This window comes from Sebastes fasciatus, chromosome 14 (assembly GCF_043250625.1).
Source record: "Sebastes fasciatus isolate fSebFas1 chromosome 14, fSebFas1.pri, whole genome shotgun sequence".
Classification (NCBI taxonomy): Eukaryota; Metazoa; Chordata; class Actinopteri; order Perciformes; family Sebastidae; genus Sebastes; species Sebastes fasciatus.
Genome location: NC_133808.1, coordinates 22,861,285 through 22,879,573, shown reverse-complemented (window position 1 = coordinate 22,879,573; position 18,289 = coordinate 22,861,285). Strand labels below are relative to the sequence as shown.

Below are 18,289 nucleotides of genomic sequence, written 5' to 3'. Positions count from 1 at the left end.
GCGACTGCGTTTGCGTTGGCTAGGAACACTGAAGATGCAGTCACAAAATGTCATCCTATGCTTTCAGTCTTTCACATATGATAAGGAAGGGGTCAGCGCACCACAAACTGAGTACACTGTAAAGTTGGTTCATATTTTTCGATGGTATTGCATAGTTTAGCTAGTGATGAGTGAGGTGCAATCACATCTGCTTTCAACCCAGTCACTGGATGATGTGTCAAGACCTATTTAGCTAAGTAATTTAAGGCTGATTGGAAAACCATTACTTAAGCTAACACACGCTTACTGACACAATGTAATGCAATCCAATACATCTGAAATAAAGACGTTTGTGATGTTAACTTTACTTTGTGTGTGAGAGTTGTTGAATCAGCTCTGTGGACATTTAAAGGCCATAGTTTATGGTGGCATTTTCCTAATTGCATTATACTGTACATATTCTGTGACAAATAATTGTTAATGTGTTTTGCACTATATGAATGAATAAGAACACAAATTCAACAGCTTAATATACTGAACTGTATATTAAAGTGAAATAGAAGATTTTTTTGATTTAGTGTGTTTATTTCTGTTTCAGTGGGTAAGTAAAACTGAAGAGATACTGGCTAGAGAGCCTGTTTGTGTGAATTAGTTCCCGGACTGGCTCTCCAGAGTGGTGTGTTTTATTAATTGCTCTCAGAGGAGAGTGGAGTTAATGACCTGTTGACCACTTCTACCATAATTACTGCATGTGCTCTATGGAACTTCTTAGAAATAACAGCTACAGTATCTCCTCTGAGGTACCCATGATTAAAGTGAAGCTCTTTCACATGTTTTGGTGTCAACTGGTAAAGTCAATGTTAAATGAGAATCTAAAAAAGAATAAAATAAAACATGACGTTCTGAATCATTTAAATTGTCCTTTCTCTAATTATACAAAGCATCAAAGCATGTATTTTGTCGACCATCCCATGAGGCCAACATGCATTGACCATTGGATCATAATTAGCTGGCTGTAGCCATCCCTGTTCTCTGAGGCCTGTTGTTTTCCATTGAGGCTCACCAGGGAGGTCACAGTAATGACACACATTACAGCAGCCTTTCATCAGCTATGGTAATGATATGCAAGTCAGTCTGGAGATTAGTAATTACATCACTTGTATTTCATCATTGTAGATTGCTGTCCATTCATCCCTCTGAGGCATAAGGTACACAAATTTTTTTACAGTTTAAGCCTCCATTTACTGTGTCCTTCAAAGCAACCTTATGAACTTTTAAACTAAACGTTCACCAAATAACAGCCAGAGGTCAGGGTCAACGAGAACAATCTTTATTTCAGTTTCTGCTACGGACTGATTTGATCTAATGCAACAAATATGACATTGTGGTTGATTTGTTTTCTCCCCACTTTTCCTCTTCCCTTGTAAGACACAGAAACATACAGCGGATCGACACAATAACAGGAAATCCTGTACAATATCATGCACTGTAGTATGTGTAATAATGTGTAATATCTGTTGACCCTGTGTTAGAGAGGTATTTGCTCAATTGTATGGCAGGCTACAGTAGGTGATAGTGTTGGATTGCATTATACTGTAAGGTGTTTCAGTTATTTTGTCTACCCCATGTGTTTTGCAAAAGAAGAAACATGCCTAAACATTAAGTTTGTAAAGCAAAGCTTTAAGCTAACAACAGAATGAAAATATCTACTGGGATACGTGTTCAGAAGCCCTGTCTTCTGTACTAAATGTTAACAAAATATCATGAAGATAATAAAAGCTCAGAGCTCTTTGCATTTGATCATATGTGTAGAAATAGACAAAAAAGTGGCTAATTTCAGTTTAATTTTAGTGGAACTTTGGCTGACGTCATCGCACAGAGGAGACAGACCATGTATGCATTAAGACAATCAGACAGTGACAGGCTATTTCCACAGACTGCTTACACCCTGTGACAAGAAAACAAGTGTAAAGTCTGTCTAATATACTGTATATTTTCATCGAGAGACTAAGACTAAAACTAAAACAATATCAGGTGCCACATATCTCAATCATATTTCATTTAGTTTGCTTATTACAAATATATCAAACTGACATGAATCAGTCTTAAAAATCTCCCATGACCCTTGGAGGAAAATATAACACCAGTCGAGTCAGTCTGGGACCAGAGATTAACACAGATCTTATCATTCCGGCCTGGTTTATACAGTTTTTCTTTTGAGCTGAGGTCCTGGGACAGATATACCGTGTTCCCTGTTTGTAATAAAGTATTATACTTTATTCTGGTTCTCACATACTGTAAGCTTCCTGTAGGCCTATTGCTTCATGCATTTGATGTCTGAAACCTACTTGTTTGATAATAAAATATACAGGATGGATGAAAGAAACTGCTTACTTTCTCTGTACACAGCCCCCAGACCAGTATGGTGTTTTAGGCCAAACAGTACGCTAAGTCAAAAAAAATCAAACCTTCGGTCTCAACTTAAATCTCTGAGCTGCTATCATACACAAAGTTGCCAATCTGTATCGGATTTTAGTCAGGATCAGTCCATAGATAATAGGGTTGAGAATAGGGGGCATCGTGAGAAATTGTATGGCCATGAAGTTCCTTACATTCTGTGGCACGGATGCTGATCCATACCTCGAGTACATAACATCAAAAAGCAAAGCGGCAGTGACATTAAGCAGACATAACAAATGTGGCACACATGTCTGTGTAAACTTTCTTCTGCCCTCTCTGGATTTCAAAGCTGATTTTACCAACTGCACATAAGAACACACAATGAAGATGACATGCACACAATAGAAAACGATAATAATCAATCCAACTATGTCGTTTGCTCCCGTTGAACTACAAGCAAGTTTAACTACTGACCAGTTCTCACAGTAGAGTTTATCTATGTTGGAGCCACATAATTTCAGTGTAGATGTCAAACCTATAACCATAACCTCACAGAGAAAAGGTACAAGCCAGGAAATAGCAATGAACATAGCCATCCTTCGCACAGACATTATAGTGTGATACTCCAGGGGTCGACATATAGCCACATATCTGTCATAGGCCATTAGAGCTAAAACAGAGAAATCAATTGTTGCATAAGTGTAGATAACAAAGATTTGCAAAAGACATCCTTTGTATGATATTACTTGAATATCAGACAGCAGATCAAAGAAAAATTTAGGATAAAAGGCTGCAGTCCCATAAAGTGCATTGATGCACAGATTACATAAAAAAACATACATGGGTTCATGTAAGTTTTGATCCAATATTATGGTTAAAATGAGAGACACGTTTACCACCACAATGAGACAATAACATACTAAAGTGAGAGAGAAAAGTGTGACTCTGTAGTTGACAGTGGCACTGAAGCCAGACAGAGAAAATAGAACTATACCAGATGTATTACTCATTTTGCAGTAATCCTCCAAAACCAAAACTGTCAAAGTAATAAACACTATTTAGAAGACTCAATGCAATGCTGTAAAAAGATTTAAACATTGTCCAAATGACATTGTGTCTTAGAGTTGTAGAGTGTTGGGGACATTTATGGTTGGATGTTAAAGGAGACTCCCTCTTTGTTGCAGGTGTTTCATTGGACAATGTGTCCCTATCAAAAAGTGCGTGCACTGTACAATGTTATATTGACGATTTTCTTGATTGAAATCAGGCGGCAACCTCCGGATCTGAAAAGTGAAGCCAATGCGGAAGTGTCCTAAAGCTGGAGGAGGCAGTTTATTTTAGGGCTTATCAGGCAAAAATTCCATAATAACCTTTCAGCATATTTTAATTCAAGTGGTACCCCAGGGTAGGCAGTTTTCTGGGGAAAAAAGCAAGACAAAAACGGAAGAATTTGGAAATACAACCCTCATCCTGCAGCTCTCCTCTCACACTCTAAATTGTCGTATTCAGCATTCGGTTGTCACTTTTGGTTGCAAAAAAACATTGCTGCTCAGGAAACAAAGCCAAGTTATTTGACATCCTCACCACCTCCTGTAGATCCCAACCATTCACCCAAAATCAAAAAAAATGCCAGCTCTACCATCTGCCCTTCTATCTTCTAAGACAGTTGGTCCAGAAAATCAGTGACCGGGTCCTCAGGTGCTGCAAAAGAGGTCTCTCAAAGGTCTTCATGACATGTGCAGTTAGCGCCACAGGCCTGTAATCACTGACATTATTATATCAGATATATTATATGACTGGGATCTCCTTTCTTTTGTAGTTGGACAATGCAGGCATTCCATAGCGAGGCTCATATTAATATAGTATAAACAGTGAGCCTTGCTCTGTCAAAAGTGAAAAAATGCATCCTCCAACATCACCAATAAATACTGAGGTAATTTAACTGACCTGACAGAAAGAAAGAGGTGCGCTTTTGTGCAGTTCGTAGAAGTGTATGGAACCAGACAGCAGAATCTGACAACCAGATCAATTTGCGTTGTGGTGTAATAAATTACACCAGAAAACAATGACTGCATTTCTGTATTATAATACTTCACCAGAGTTATGAGTGTGTGGCTTTCCCTTTTTTATGTTTACATGCAAACCAGCACCTCACTAGGTGTGCATCTTCCCCCATGCTTTTCATTAACAATAGATGTTTCTAGATGTGAAACATATGTTAGCTTCAATGTGTTAAGCTACTAGAAATATAGTGTAGCTTGCTAATTTCAATAAAAGGTGTAAATATCGCATTTTTTTCCACCAGCCAGAAACTATGGCCCATTGACATAATAACTACATTACAGTACTATGCTTATTCACATTATTGTCCAATAGGCAGTGCTGTTAAACTGTAATGTGCTATACAGGACTCACCGGGGTCTTTGTTTCTGATGAATTATTTGTCAAAGATATCCGTGAAATGTTTAAGGAACTAAGGTCTGCAATCGCATTAAGCACCAATAATTATGTGATGCCTATATTTTTCTTATCTTCAGCATAACGTAAACATCAAATAGTGGAAGCTGAAACAGAGGGAGATATAATCTCATATGCTCTGCTCTCTAATCATCAAAACCCTGATTTGATTTTATGTCATTTTCTTTCTGTTGATGACATAATGTGCCTATCTGAAAGCACTACACTTCTTTTGCCTCAACCTAATCCTTTATCTTGCTTGTTGTTCATAAACTTGAATGCTTTTGCAAACTGAAGTCTGTTAAGGCCCCAAAATAACAGAGCCGAGAATACATGGAGTCATGAGAAATCAAATTTCTTTAGACCCCGTGTACAGATGTCATTGCTTCATTAGATACGATTTTGCGGCGGTGAAAGACGATTTTATCAACTGCACATAGGGACACACAATGAAAAGATATTGCCCAAATTTGAATATTTGAAAAATTATAGTGTTAATCCAACAATATTACCCTTCAAAAATATATTACCAGTTACACATACAAGCACAAAACAGTCATACCCTAAATAATAGAAATTATTTTCACACAATTTTCACATTGCGTTTTCCCAGAACCCCACAGGTCAATCTTTGAGGTCATTAACATTACAAAAGCCTGAAAGAGAAAAGGTACAACAGGAGAAGCACGCTAACAAAACGATCATGTGTTGAGCCATATAAAGTGGTTTTGGAATGCTTATATCAAACCTTGAGTGTCAATCTCAATCTCTGAGCTGCCATCATACACAAATATATCATTCTCTTTCGAATTTTAGTCAGGATCAGTCCATAAATAACAGGGTTTATAATAGGTGGAATTATGAGAAATTGTATGGCCATGAAGTTCTTTAAAGTCTGTGGCACGGATGCTGATCCATACCTCGAGTACATAACATCAAAAAGCAAAGCGGTAGTGACATTAAGCAGACATAACAAATGTGGCACACATGTCTGTGTAAACTTTCTCCTGCCCTCTCTGGATTTCAAAGCTGATTTTACCAACTGCACATAAGAATACAAAATGATGAGGACATGCGCACAATAGAAAGCGATAATAATCAATCCAACTATATCGTTTGCTCTCGTTGAGCCACAAGCAAGTTTAACTACTGACCAGTTCTCACAGTAGAGTTTATCTATGTGGGAGCCACATAATTTCAGTGTAGATGTCAAAGTTCCAACCATAAGCTCACAGCATAAAGGTACAAGCCAGGAAAAACCAAGTAACACTGCGGTCTTTCGCACAGACATTACAGAGTGATACTCCAGGGGTCGGCATATAGCCACATATCTGTCATAGGCCATTAGAACTAAAATAGAGTAGTCGATTTTTGAATTGGAGTATATCACAAAGACTTGCAAAAGGCATCCTTCGTATGATATTACTTGAATATCAGACAGCAGATCAAAGACAAATTTAGGATAAAAGCCTGCAGCCCCATAAAGTCCATTGATGCACAAAGAACACAAAAAGACATACATGGGTTCATGTAAGTTTTGATCCAATATTATGGTTAAAATGAGAGACACGTTTACCACCACAATGAGACAATAACATAGTAAAGTGAGAGAGAAAAGTGTGACTCTGTAGTTCACAGTGGCACTGAAGCCAGACAGAGAAAATAGAACTATACCAGATGTATTATTCATTTTGCAATAATTCTCCAAAACCAAGACCGTCAAAGTAATAAACACTATTTAGAAGACTCAATACAATGCTGTAAAAAGATTAAAACATTCATTGTTAACCAGGTATATGTTCTCTGTATGTTGAACACTACATGTCCAAATCTCATTGTGTCTTAGTGTTGCACAGTGTTGGGTACATTTATGGTTGGATGTTAAAGGGAACGCACTCTTGTCGTGTCACACATCAGACCGGCAATACGTCATCCAGAGTAGGCTCGCATGACCACGCCCCGTTTTGGGGGAAAACAATCCCGTGTCCCTCGTAGACTGGAACGCCGTAAAGAGAAGAAGTTGAAAAATGTTTCCAAACTTCTACTTTAAACTAACCGGTAATAGCAATTACGTTATGCCAAAGAGTTGCTGTGTAGTTGGTTGTACCAACAATAAATCAAAAAACACTGATCTCCGGTTTGTTCCCCGCCGTTTCCTAAAAAAGGTGTAATAGAGGGGCTTTATGGCTCCAAGCTATAGACCAGACCAGCATTGTGTCATCGCAGAGGCTGCACTCCCTTCTGGGGGAAAGAAACTCGCTATCAATTTTAACATTTAAGCCATCCTAAACATGTTTGAAAACAGTTTCTTCTGTCCACCTGACGAATCCGGTCCAAGGCCAATATTCACTCTCCTTAGAGCTTTGGTTTAGTTTCTACCAACTCCAGAGGAAAATATCTGGTTCTTTTGCTATTAAACTTTTTCTGTGTGCTCCACACATTTTTTATCTGTTCAAAATGTACCTTAAAAGGGAGATTTGTCAAGTATTTAATACTCTTATCAACATGGGAGCGGGCAAATATGCTTGCTTTATGCAAATGTATGTATATATTTATTATTGGAAATCAATTAACAACACAAAACAATTACAAATATTGTCCAGAAACCCTCACAGGTACTGCATTTAGCAAAAAAATAGGCTCAGATCATAACATGGCGAACTCATGTGAATATCATAAAGTGGGCATGTCTGTAAAGGGGAGACTTGTGGGTACCCATAGAACCCATTTTCATTCACATATCTTGAGGTCAGAGGTCAAGGGACCGCTTTGAAAATGGCCATTAGTTTTTCCTTAGCCAAAATTTAGCTTAAGTTTTGAGCGTTATTTAGCCTCCTTTAGACAGCTCAAGGACATGATTCATTTGTTGAAAAGTTTATGATAACAGAGGGTTTCCTAATTTGTGGTTAATTGTCAGACTAGTGGAGCTAGATGACCAGCGTTGGCAGCTGTACAACTGAGCGGGCCATGGCATTCAGATGAAGCTGCCTGTCAAGCCAGTGGGTGCAGCCAAGGTAGGTTAGCCTAAGCAGATACAAGAAGGCTGCGTCAAGCTACAGAGAGTCTGCTTTTTGCTTGGTCAGCACTGTCACAAAGTTTTGCAGTTGGTCAGTGACACAAATTTGTGCATCAAAGTTCACCAAAGCTGAACTTCACTCAAATTTATTTTGCCCCCACTGTATCCAATAATTGTAGTGATTGAATTGATTCTGGTCAGTGATTTTGCTATTTCAGTATTTTTCTTATGTGACAGAGCACAAATAAAACTAATTTTTCATCAAAGTTTATCCAGGTATCATGGGCATTCTGTATTTTAGGGCCTTTGTCATCCAGTGTCTAGCGTTAGTGAGCTTCTCTCGGTGTATAGGGAGTGTTAGTTGCCTGTTCGTTCTGCATGGAGACTGCTGGTCCCAGTGCATGACATCAACAATAGGATTGATGTCCTGGGGATACCATAGAGATGTAGTGGACTAATGACCCTGAGGCCTAATCATCATGTTTACTCTGCATTTCTGTGTCCCTGTGACATTGCATCACAACATATGGGAGTTACATCAGCAGATAGTTATTGTCAATAACATGGTAATCTCATGTGAATGGACTGAACACATATGGTTGTCTCTTAGGATATGTGTTGATGTCCTTAGTGTCGCAGGCCACTGTTTAGCCAAGTTAAACTTTCGTTAAAGTGTTTGTTTGTCACATTAACCCTTTAATGAAAGTACACATTTTTATTGAGCCTGGTGCCATACAGTGTAACTGATATCTTTGGTATTATCTGTACCTCATTAAAAAGGTATTAGATGGGTTTGAGGTCAGTGCAGACCATTAAAAAATGGGGGAAATCATTTCTATTAAATATATAGGTATATAGATAATTTCTTCTTTTGTGTTGGTTTTATTTTTGTCTTTCTTTTGTTTCTTTAGTTTATGCCTTTTCGTTTTCTTTATGATTTCTATTTGCTTCAATTTTCTTGTGTGCTTGTGTTTGCTCTTTCCTACCTCGTTCTCCTTCACTGCTACCTCGTCCTACTCCATTCCTTTCACCAATGTTTGTGATCAGCTCTTGTTTGCCCTTTTAGTGTTTTCCGTGTAAACGTTTCCAGCAGGTTTTGGCTCCAACTTTTACTACCTGCAGAGGAAAACAGAAAAAAAGCAATGTAGGAGACAGAAGAATGGAATACAGTGAGAGGGATATAGTTTGATAGATTTTCCTTCATAGAGTTGAACATGAGTCTTTTGATGTGATGTGTGGCCCCCAAGTGGCCAAAAACAAATAAATAAACTGCAGCTTTAAAGGCAATGTTGTGTTTCTCTGTTAAGGCATTGCAGAACCAAGATTAAAGAATACAGCAGAAAGGTGCAGTAAAGAACCATACAGGTTTTTGCATACTGTTTTAGGCTATGGTGATGTGAGCACTCCTCCTGTAGCGTCCTGGAGGCCTAGTGGTCTAGGACACAGGCCGAGTTTGAGACTGAGTCATGCATTTTACAAGACTTATGTAAGATCCACAGAAACATTTCAATTTGGCTTTGTCAAATCACACGCTGTTAAAATGCTGTTGTTATCTTTAATAGCTTAGAGTAGTGATTCTGAAAGTGGGGTCTGCGCCACAAAATAATTTGCTATAAATTATAAAACTGTGCTGTATCATTAAAAAGCACCTATTTACAGATGGGGACCATTTGTACCAATAAAACAAGCACATTTTGTCCATTACTCCCACATGTAGTGCATTAGGGCATGGCCACCTTGTGACTGACCGGCCCCTACCACGGCGTTGTCCGGTCTGGGAGTTGTCCGTGTTGTACCTTAACCAAAAAAACAATATTGTGACGGCCAGATACCAAGATAGTGACAGCCAAAATGCTGAACTCGAGGCTTCAAAACGACAGTTTTAAACAGTCAACCACTTTGTTTCGCATTTACACAAACAGCTGGCTGTGTATGAAGACCGGCTTTTTTTTCCCAACACACACACAGAATGGACAGCCAGCAGACCGTGAGGAGATATTCGCTGAATCTGATAAAAACTGTATTGGATTAGAAGCACAGCAGAGCGGACGCATCTAAACTTTTGTATAAGTTTATATTGAAGTTGTCTTGGTAACATATTTTACAACATTAGGCTATTTAAAATGCTATTTATTTATTTATTTATTTGGCATAATTCCCAACTGACATTTTGGCCGTTGATCATTAAATCTGTTGGACAACTAAACCGCCAATAAACCAGCATATGCCGGCTAACGTAAACCCTGGTTCTATTCCTATTCTATTTCAATGGGTGCACCATATTTTTCTCGCAAACCAATCAGGGCAGACTGGCCTTTTTCGGGAGGGTGGCTGAAAGAGACAGGCGCTAAAACGGAGCGTTTCAGACCGAGGATGAATACAAGTATATTCAGAGAGACAGTTTGAGAAAAAAATTGTTTTTTGAACATTAAAGCATGTAAACATGTTCTAGTAAAAACCCAAACTACAAGTATGAACATGAAAATGAGCATGATATGTCTCCTTTAAACAACATCTGTATATGTCCAACTGCAGATCCCAATGTCTCAGCCTCATTCTCTAATCTGTCTTAACTTTTAGGAAATTTTAGTTTTTTTCAACTGTCCTTTCTTCCATTGAACTACCATGACTAAACCCCTTATGGACCATCGTCATGTCCAGTTGATCACAAATCCAAATTTGATAATGTGAAGTCACAAAGTATGAAGTCACAAAGTATTTTCTAATGCAAATTCAGTGCAGCCCAACCCACCTCTTTGTAGAATTAGTGTATAAAGCTCAGCGGAGGCTTTTGTCTTGTTCAGTTGGGAGGGTCGCAGCAGCCGCCTGGAGGCTTTCATATGTGTGAGGTACCTTGGAACATATGTGTAAAATGTGAATTTGCATTGCTGTTCAAATGCTGTATGCTAAATGTTGTTCTGTGATTACTGATATCTACATCCTGACATTTTGTCACAAGTGACTGAAAAGACCGCTGCTGACTGCATCATAATCCAATATCCAAATAAGAGATGATATATTCCTCTATGACCGTAATCCATTTAGCTTTGCTGTTTTGACCAATGTGGTAAAACACACTGTTGCACGTTGGTATACAGAGATCAGTGTTGTTGAGATTCTTCACAGTTGTTCATAAAATAACTTCAGACGAACTCATGAAAGTTCTTAGACTAAAGTTCAACCCAATGAGGTTACTCTGTGATTCTTTGTTTCTGTACTCTAGAATTTAACAGCCAAGATAAGCTTCTCAATGTGTCTCCTCTGTGTTTCATTTTGTTGTACCCATAGTACACAAAAAAGAAATGGAGAACTCAACTGAGATTGTGTCTTTTGTGCTGGCTGCCTATGGTAACATTGGAGAGTTAAAATACCTGTATTTCACCATAATGCTGTTATGGTACCTCTCCATTTGTGTGTTCAACACATTTCTTATTGTGGTCATATATATGGACAGAAGGTTGCATGAGCCGATGTATATATTATTATGTAATTTATTTGTGAATGAAATAGGTGGCAGCACATCAGTTTATCCTCTTCTGCTCTCACAGATGTTTTCAGATACCCATGAAGTGACCCTGCCATGGTGTTTTCTGCAGATGTGTTGTCTCTACACATGTGGTTCTGTTGAGTTTTGCAGTTTTGCAGCCATGGCATACGACAGATATGTCTGTATCTGTCATCCTTTACACTACAATGTCATTATGAGCACAGGGAGAGTAGGTGTGATCATTCTGATTATATGGATGTATTCATTTGTTAACTTTATATTCTCATTTTCATTAGTCATCAACTTAACATTTTGTGGAAATGTCATTGACAAAGTGTTTTGTGACCACCACTTAGTAATTAAACTTGCATGTTCAGTTTCAATACTTCATAGCATATCTGACCTGCTTTTTGCCTTTATGACTATGGTTATCCCGTTTATTTTAATTTCAGTTTCTTACATGAAAATTTTGTCTGTTTGTCTGACTACATCTAAAGAAAACAAGCAAAAAGCCGTCACCACGTGCACACCCCAGATTGTCACATTGTCAAATATGTTTGTCGGCTGCATTTTTCACTTTATGGATTCCAGGTTTGATGCGGCCCATGTACCGGATAAAGTGCGCATTATTTTATCTGTATATCTCCTCATCTGCCAACCAATGATCACCCCCTTTATGTATGGACTTAAACTAACGAAAATAAGACAATCATGTAAAAGATTTCTGTTTGAAAATAGAAAATAAATATTTGTCTTCATGTTGCAAGAGTGTGTTTAGAGCAAGGAGGGGTATCTGTGCTCTGTGGAAAAATAACATGTTTGTCTCCAGAGTGTGGCTTTAAAGTCAAGTACTCTTCTGAACTTAATACTTACTACATACTTTCCCTTTTCTGACAAAATCTCTACTCATTAACCACCTATACTGTATGTAGGATTTGAAAATATCAGACTTTGGCGACTCCAATTTCCAGACACTAAAGTTGCGGGCCGGGCAGCTAGACAATGAACTGAAACTCAAAGCTCCATAAGGCCGAGGGGAGCTGCAGATTCAGGTGATAATTCTCTGTAGGTTCATCACTGCAGGTGACCCCTTTCACATTAAACATTGTTTTCACATTAACATTTGATGCATTGTTATTAAATAAATATTGATTATAGATCATAAACTTTTATGTACTTCACTGCCTTTGGCTGAATCTTGTATCTTGTATCCACCATTATCCATCTTGCACATACATGGATTCCCTTCTTTTTATCTTATCTTATAAAACATGTTTATGTTCTTTTACCTAATAATTTTAAAGGAAATTTTTTAATGCTACGGAACAGTAGCATTAAAACAGTAGTAGACTATTCAGTAGAACTGTACATAGCAACCTTAAGTTGCCAGTTTGAAAATGCAGAAAGATACCATTCTTTTTTTCCTGAGTGGTTTAGTAGATGAAATCTGTCTAAAGCCTTATTGGTAGCTGTGTCTTTTATGTCAACCCAACCTGTGTTTCTAATATGCACACTGACCTCAATCTCATCACAACCAGCAATACACTGATTAATGAAAAGCAGATTGTATTGATGAGGAGAAGCGGAGGAGGTTGGTCCACCGGAAATGTTTTCGATGTGGTGTCTGGTTGTGAACAGTTCGGATAGATGCTTTTTAAAGACACGCAGCTGTGTTGGAGGTCAAATCTGTGACCTCTGTGATAAGTATGCTAAGAAAAGACATTATAATTACATGTATATGAGCTGAATGACAAACACTCAGAGACTATAGCTGGGAGCCTGAGAAAGCTCAATTATCAATCTGAGGGATGAGTCAAATTTGCTGGCCACTGCTTCCGATTAGAGGTTTGGTTTTACTGTTTGGATTAAGCCTTGGTACATATTGCTCATGGGCAGCAATGTAATAATTAAAGACTCCAGCTATTGATTATGAATGTTGTTAGTGCACTGATTTCCCAGGAAGGTATTGGATATGTGGTGGATATGTCACCACCTGAATGTCACAGCCCACAGAACCAGTGATGTTAGACACTACTGATGGATGGAAGCAAGGGTTAATAGATGGATGGGATGAATAGTTTGTTGGGGTCTGCCAGTGCTGAATGAACAGCCCAGTGAACCAGAAGAATTAGAAAGCCATTAACTTGGTTTCCCCCTCCAATGTATCTCCACCTTAACGTGGTGGAGGGGTTTGTGTGCCCCAGTGACCCTAGGAGCTCTGATGTTGGGGGCAATAGCTCATGGTAGGGTCTCCCAAGGCAAAGTGGTCCCAGCCTCCCCACGAAGGTTTATTTTAGGGTGTTGGTAAGGAGGCTCTGACCGATTGTCAAACCTCAGATCAAGGAGCCGTAATGCGGATTCCGTTCCGCACTTTCAATGCTGCAGAAAGTTAAGGAGGAATTACGGAGAATGGAGAACAACGGCGTCATTGAGCAGGTGACACAGAGACTCTGCAGGGGCTGGAAGGTGTGGAGGTCTTCATGGACGACATCCTGGTCTATGGGACCTCAACTGAGCTGCACAACTCCCGGCTGGAGAAGGTCATGCAGGGCGTTGAGACTTGAAACTCAACAAATAGAAGTGCTCCCTCATACAGAGCCAGCTGCGGTTCCTGGGTCACCTCATCAACCACTCAGGGGTCAAGCCTGACCCCGGCATGATAGGAGTATTCGCAAGCTGTCACCGCCTACAAACATTCAGGAACTGAAAAGAGTCTTGGGCATGGTGAATTAGCTAGAGAGGTACATCCCAACCCACCTCTTTGTACAAGAAGTGTATAAAGCTCAGTGGAGGCCTTTGTCTTGTTCAGTTGGGAGGCTGGAGGCTTTCATATGTGTGAGGTACCTTGGAACATGTGTGTAAAGTATAATGTTGGATTTATGTTCAAATACTGTATGCTAAATATTGTTCTGTGATTACTGATATCTACATCCTGACATGTTACAAGTGACTGAAAATAATGTTGTCTGTTCCATAATCCAACATCCAAATATGTGATGTTATATTTTATCTATTCTGTTATATTTCATATTCTACTATATCCTCTATGACCATACAGTAATCCATTTAGCTTTGTTATTTTGACCAGTGTGGTGAAACACACTGGTATACAGAGATCAGTGTCGTTAAGATTTTTCACAGTTGTTGGGAAAATAACTTCGGATGAACTTGTGAAAGTTCTGAGACTAAAATTCAACCTTAATGAGGTTACTCTGTGATTCTTTGTTTCTGTACTCTAGAATTTAACAGCCAAGATAAGCGTCTCAATGTGTCTCCTCTGTTTCACTTTGTGCTACCCATAGTACACAAGAAAGAAATGGAGAATTCAACTGAGATTGTGTCTTTTGTGCTGGCTGCCTATGGTAACATTGGAAAGTTAAAATACCTGTATTTCACCATAATGCTGTTATGGTACCTCTCCATTTGTGTGTGCAACGCATTTCTTATTGTGGTCATATACATGGACAGAAGGTTGCATGAGCCGATGTATATATTATCATGTAATTTATTCGTGAATGAAATAGGTGGCAGCACATCAGTTTATCCTCTTCTGCTCTCACAGATGTTTTCAGATACCCATGAAGTGACCCTGCCATGGTGTTTTCTGCAGATGTGTTGTCTCTACACATGTGTTTCTGTTGAGTTTTGCAGTTTAGCAGCCATGGCCTATGACAGATACGTCTGTATCTGTCATCCTTTACACTACAATATCATTATGAGCACAGGGAGAGTAGGTGTGATCATTCTGATTATATGGATGTATTCATTTGTTAACTTTATATTCTCATTTTCATTAGTCATCAAATTGACATTTTGTGGAAATGTCATTGACAAAGTGTTTTGTGACCACCACTTAGTAATTAAACTTGCATGTTCAGTTTCAATACTTCATAGCATATCTGACCTGCTTTTTGCCTTTGTGACTATTGTTATCCCGTTTAATCTCATTTTAGTCTCTTACATTAAGATTTTGTCTGTTTGTCTGAATACATCTAAAGAAAACAAGCAAAAAGCCATCACCACGTGCACACCCCAGATTGTCTCACTGTCAAACTTGTTTGTCGGCTGCATTTTTGACTTTGTGGAATCCAGGTATGATGTGGGCCATGTACCGGATAAAGTGCGCATTATTTTATCTGTATATCTCCTCATCTGCCAACCAATGATCACCCCCTTTATGTATGGACTTAAACTAACGAAAGTCAGGCAATCTTGTAAAATATTTCTGTTTGATAGAAAATAAATATTTGTCTTCATGTTGCAAGAGTGTGTTTAGAGCAAGGAGGGGTATATGTGCTCTGTGGAAAATAACATGTTTGTCTCCAGAGCGTGGTTCAAAATCTATAGACAAAAATAATCTAGAAAGTTGAACATATCTTATATTCATATACTGTGCAAAAATTACAAAAAAAGTGCAAAGCAGTTTTAGTGATATGTGGATTTATATTTGTTATTGCAGATCATTTCATGGACTGCATTAGTGATATGCAACCACTAATTTAAAGAGAAATAAAACTGTAAATAAAAATATTTGTCAGTTTTTTCAGAATATGTCTTAAATATGTGTGTAAACTAAATCCAAACAAGCCAAACAGTCATCCTCACACTATACCAATATCATTTTTTTTCGTCATGTACCGTACCTAAAGGGGCAGTTCACCAATTTTACACATCAAGTTCAGTTTACTCGTCAATACATCTCTGCCACTGCTGCTTTGATTTTAAAGATTCACTTTTTAATCTTTCTGTAACTTTATGGAAGTGCAATGAAAAAATTACTTTGAGTACCCATTTATTTCAGTTTATTACAACTTCAGTCTTATTTTCAGAGCTTTGGTGACCAGCACTATTGTATAGAACATCCCGCCACTAAAAAATAAGTTTGTAACTAAGCAAAATGTTGTTGCCATGGTCAAAGTATCAGCGTGTGATAGGTCCTGTAGGAGGTGTACAGTTTCATTCCATTAACGCAATAGACCTCGTATTAGGGCATTACAGTACATACTGTGACCTTGAGGTCCAAATCAAGGTCCAAACCACAAAAATTTGGGGCGATAAGGCCTGGCTCACAGTCATCGGGCCTCATTCACTAATGTGTGCATAGAAATAGTCTTACTTTGTGCACAAAATAAGTGCACACGCAAATTTACGGTCGGGTTCATGACACGTGCGCACCAGACGATTTTGTTCTTACCACCACATGTATGTTAGTGAATCAGAATCATTCTAAATTGACAGGTGTGTGCCCGCTATTTGCAAACAGCATACTGCCACGCCCCCATTTCTCTATATAAGAAAATGTTTCCCTAGAGGTTTATCATGGGAAATTGGTGAAGTTGTTGTAAAAGAGAGAAGCATGGCCCCTAAAGCAAAAAAAAAACAAAAATAAAAACTTGGCCTTTTGAAGAAATGAAGACAATTATGTCTGAGGTGGAGAGCAGAAACAAAGACTTTTCCTAAGTGTTTCCACAGAAGTGACTATGATTGTTTTTGTTTTTTTTAAAGTCTCGGGCTGCACTAACCGAGGTCGGTGACTGTTGTGTCCCCTGAGATACGGACTGCGGCTCAGATAAAAAATAAATAGTTTGATATCAAAGTTGATGCGAAAAAGAAAAAAAAGAATAACAGAACAGAAGAAAAAGAAGGAACCAGGTGGAGGAGGACAAGGACCACCTGACCTGTATAGCCAAAGATGAGAGACTCGCCGTAAGTGGGATATTTCCAATAAATTAGGGTGAACGCGATGACATCCAGCAAGGACTTTCACCCGGAGGTATTTATTATTTTTAGGGTGATGACATCATAAAATATGACAACAGACACTTGATGCTTCATTCAAAATCCTCAATAGAAGCTTCGAAATATATAATATATTCAAATTATGACAATAATTGATGAGGATGAAAGGGCATCAGTTTCATAGTTATGTAATACCTTTGGCCAATGCATTAGTAAATTAACAGTTTTAAATAGCCTATTGTTGTCTATTAAAGCCTTTCTTAATGAATGTGGTTTTAATATGAGAGGCATTTAGTTAAAAGGTGTGTGTTTGCTTTAAGGCAGCCGGACGGGCCTTCATCATTTGTGCGTACGCATCGTCTCAAGCCGTTATAAATTTGTTCGTAGAGTAAGAACAAATTCAGGTATGAAAATATTGATGAATCCTGGATTTGTGCGTAAAATATTCGTACGCACGGTTTAAGCACAGATGTGTGTGTATGTAATGTTCCAATTCATAAATTGGATGGGCTTGAGGTCAGAGCTCAGTGCAGGCAAGGAAACAAATGGGGGGGGAACATTTCTATTTAATAAATAGGTATATAGATTATTTTTTTCTTTCTTTTGTTTCTTTAATTGATGCCTTTTTGTTTTCTTTATGACTTCTAATTGCTTAAATTTTCTTGATTTCTTGTGTTTGTTCTTTCTTACCTCTTTCTCCTTTACTACTACTTCGTCTTCATCCCTTCCTTTCACCATTGTTTGTGATCAGCTCTTGTTTCCTGTTTTATTGTTTTCTGTGTAAACGTTTCCAGCAGGTTTTGGCTCCAACTTTTACTACCTGCAGAGAAAAACAGAAAAAAAACAATGTAGGAGGCAGAAGAATGGAATAGAGTGAGATATATATATATATATATATATATATATATAACGTTGGCTAATGCTAGCTGGCTGACGCTAATGTTAGCTTTGTGTTTGTTTGCCAGGTGATTCTGTGACTTTGCCCTGACTGCTATAGACCCTTTCATTGCCATTGCTGGGGCAACAACTTGGGTCCAAGTTTACTTCCTGTCAGCTACTGCATTAACAAACATTGCAACAGGAAATACAAAACTTTAGTTAGATGCCTGAAATAAAAGTCCAACTAGTTTCCAAATTCACCCTGTGCATGTGTGCATGACGTAAACTTTAGTCCGTCTAACCTTTCAGACATTTTCAGTTTTTTCAACTGT

The 18,289-nt window shown here is 38.4% G+C and overlaps 4 protein-coding genes across 6 annotated transcripts in view; 2 read left to right on the top strand and 2 right to left on the bottom strand.

Moving 5' to 3' along the window:
• Positions 1-17,897, bottom strand: part of LOC141782893 (olfactory receptor 52E8-like) — a 54,852-nt gene extending 36,955 nt beyond the window's left edge. Inside the window, exons 1-3 of one of the 3 annotated variants that reach the window (XM_074659732.1) lie at positions 17,769-17,897; positions 8,839-8,968; positions 5,261-7,860 (exon numbers count right to left, since the gene is read on the bottom strand). In XM_074659732.1, coding sequence (XP_074515833.1) covers positions 5,579-6,526 — 948 coding nt within the window. In that variant the 5' untranslated portion in view covers positions 6,527-7,860; positions 8,839-8,968; positions 17,769-17,897 and the 3' untranslated portion in view covers positions 5,261-5,578. Of the gene's footprint in view, positions 1-5,260; positions 7,861-8,838; positions 8,969-10,604; positions 10,698-17,768 lie in introns of those variants that run through there. The other 2 variants (XM_074659734.1, XM_074659735.1) reach the window with 2 other exon arrangements.
• On the bottom strand, positions 520-5,263 carry LOC141782894 (olfactory receptor 4E1-like). The gene has a single exon (XM_074659736.1). It carries the CDS (start codon positions 3,387-3,389, stop codon positions 2,442-2,444), a length of 948 nt encoding a protein of 315 aa, XP_074515837.1. The 5' UTR covers positions 3,390-5,263; the 3' UTR covers positions 520-2,441.
• Positions 11,155-12,084, top strand: LOC141782309 (olfactory receptor 4D10-like). Its single transcript, XM_074658487.1, has one exon. It carries the CDS (start codon positions 11,155-11,157, stop codon positions 12,082-12,084), a length of 930 nt encoding a protein of 309 aa, XP_074514588.1.
• On the top strand, positions 14,656-15,582 carry LOC141781909 (olfactory receptor 4D10-like). The gene has a single exon (XM_074657882.1). The coding sequence runs from the start codon at positions 14,656-14,658 to the stop codon at positions 15,580-15,582; it is 927 nt and encodes a 308-aa protein (XP_074513983.1).
• Positions 17,898-18,289: the final 392 nt, after the last annotated feature.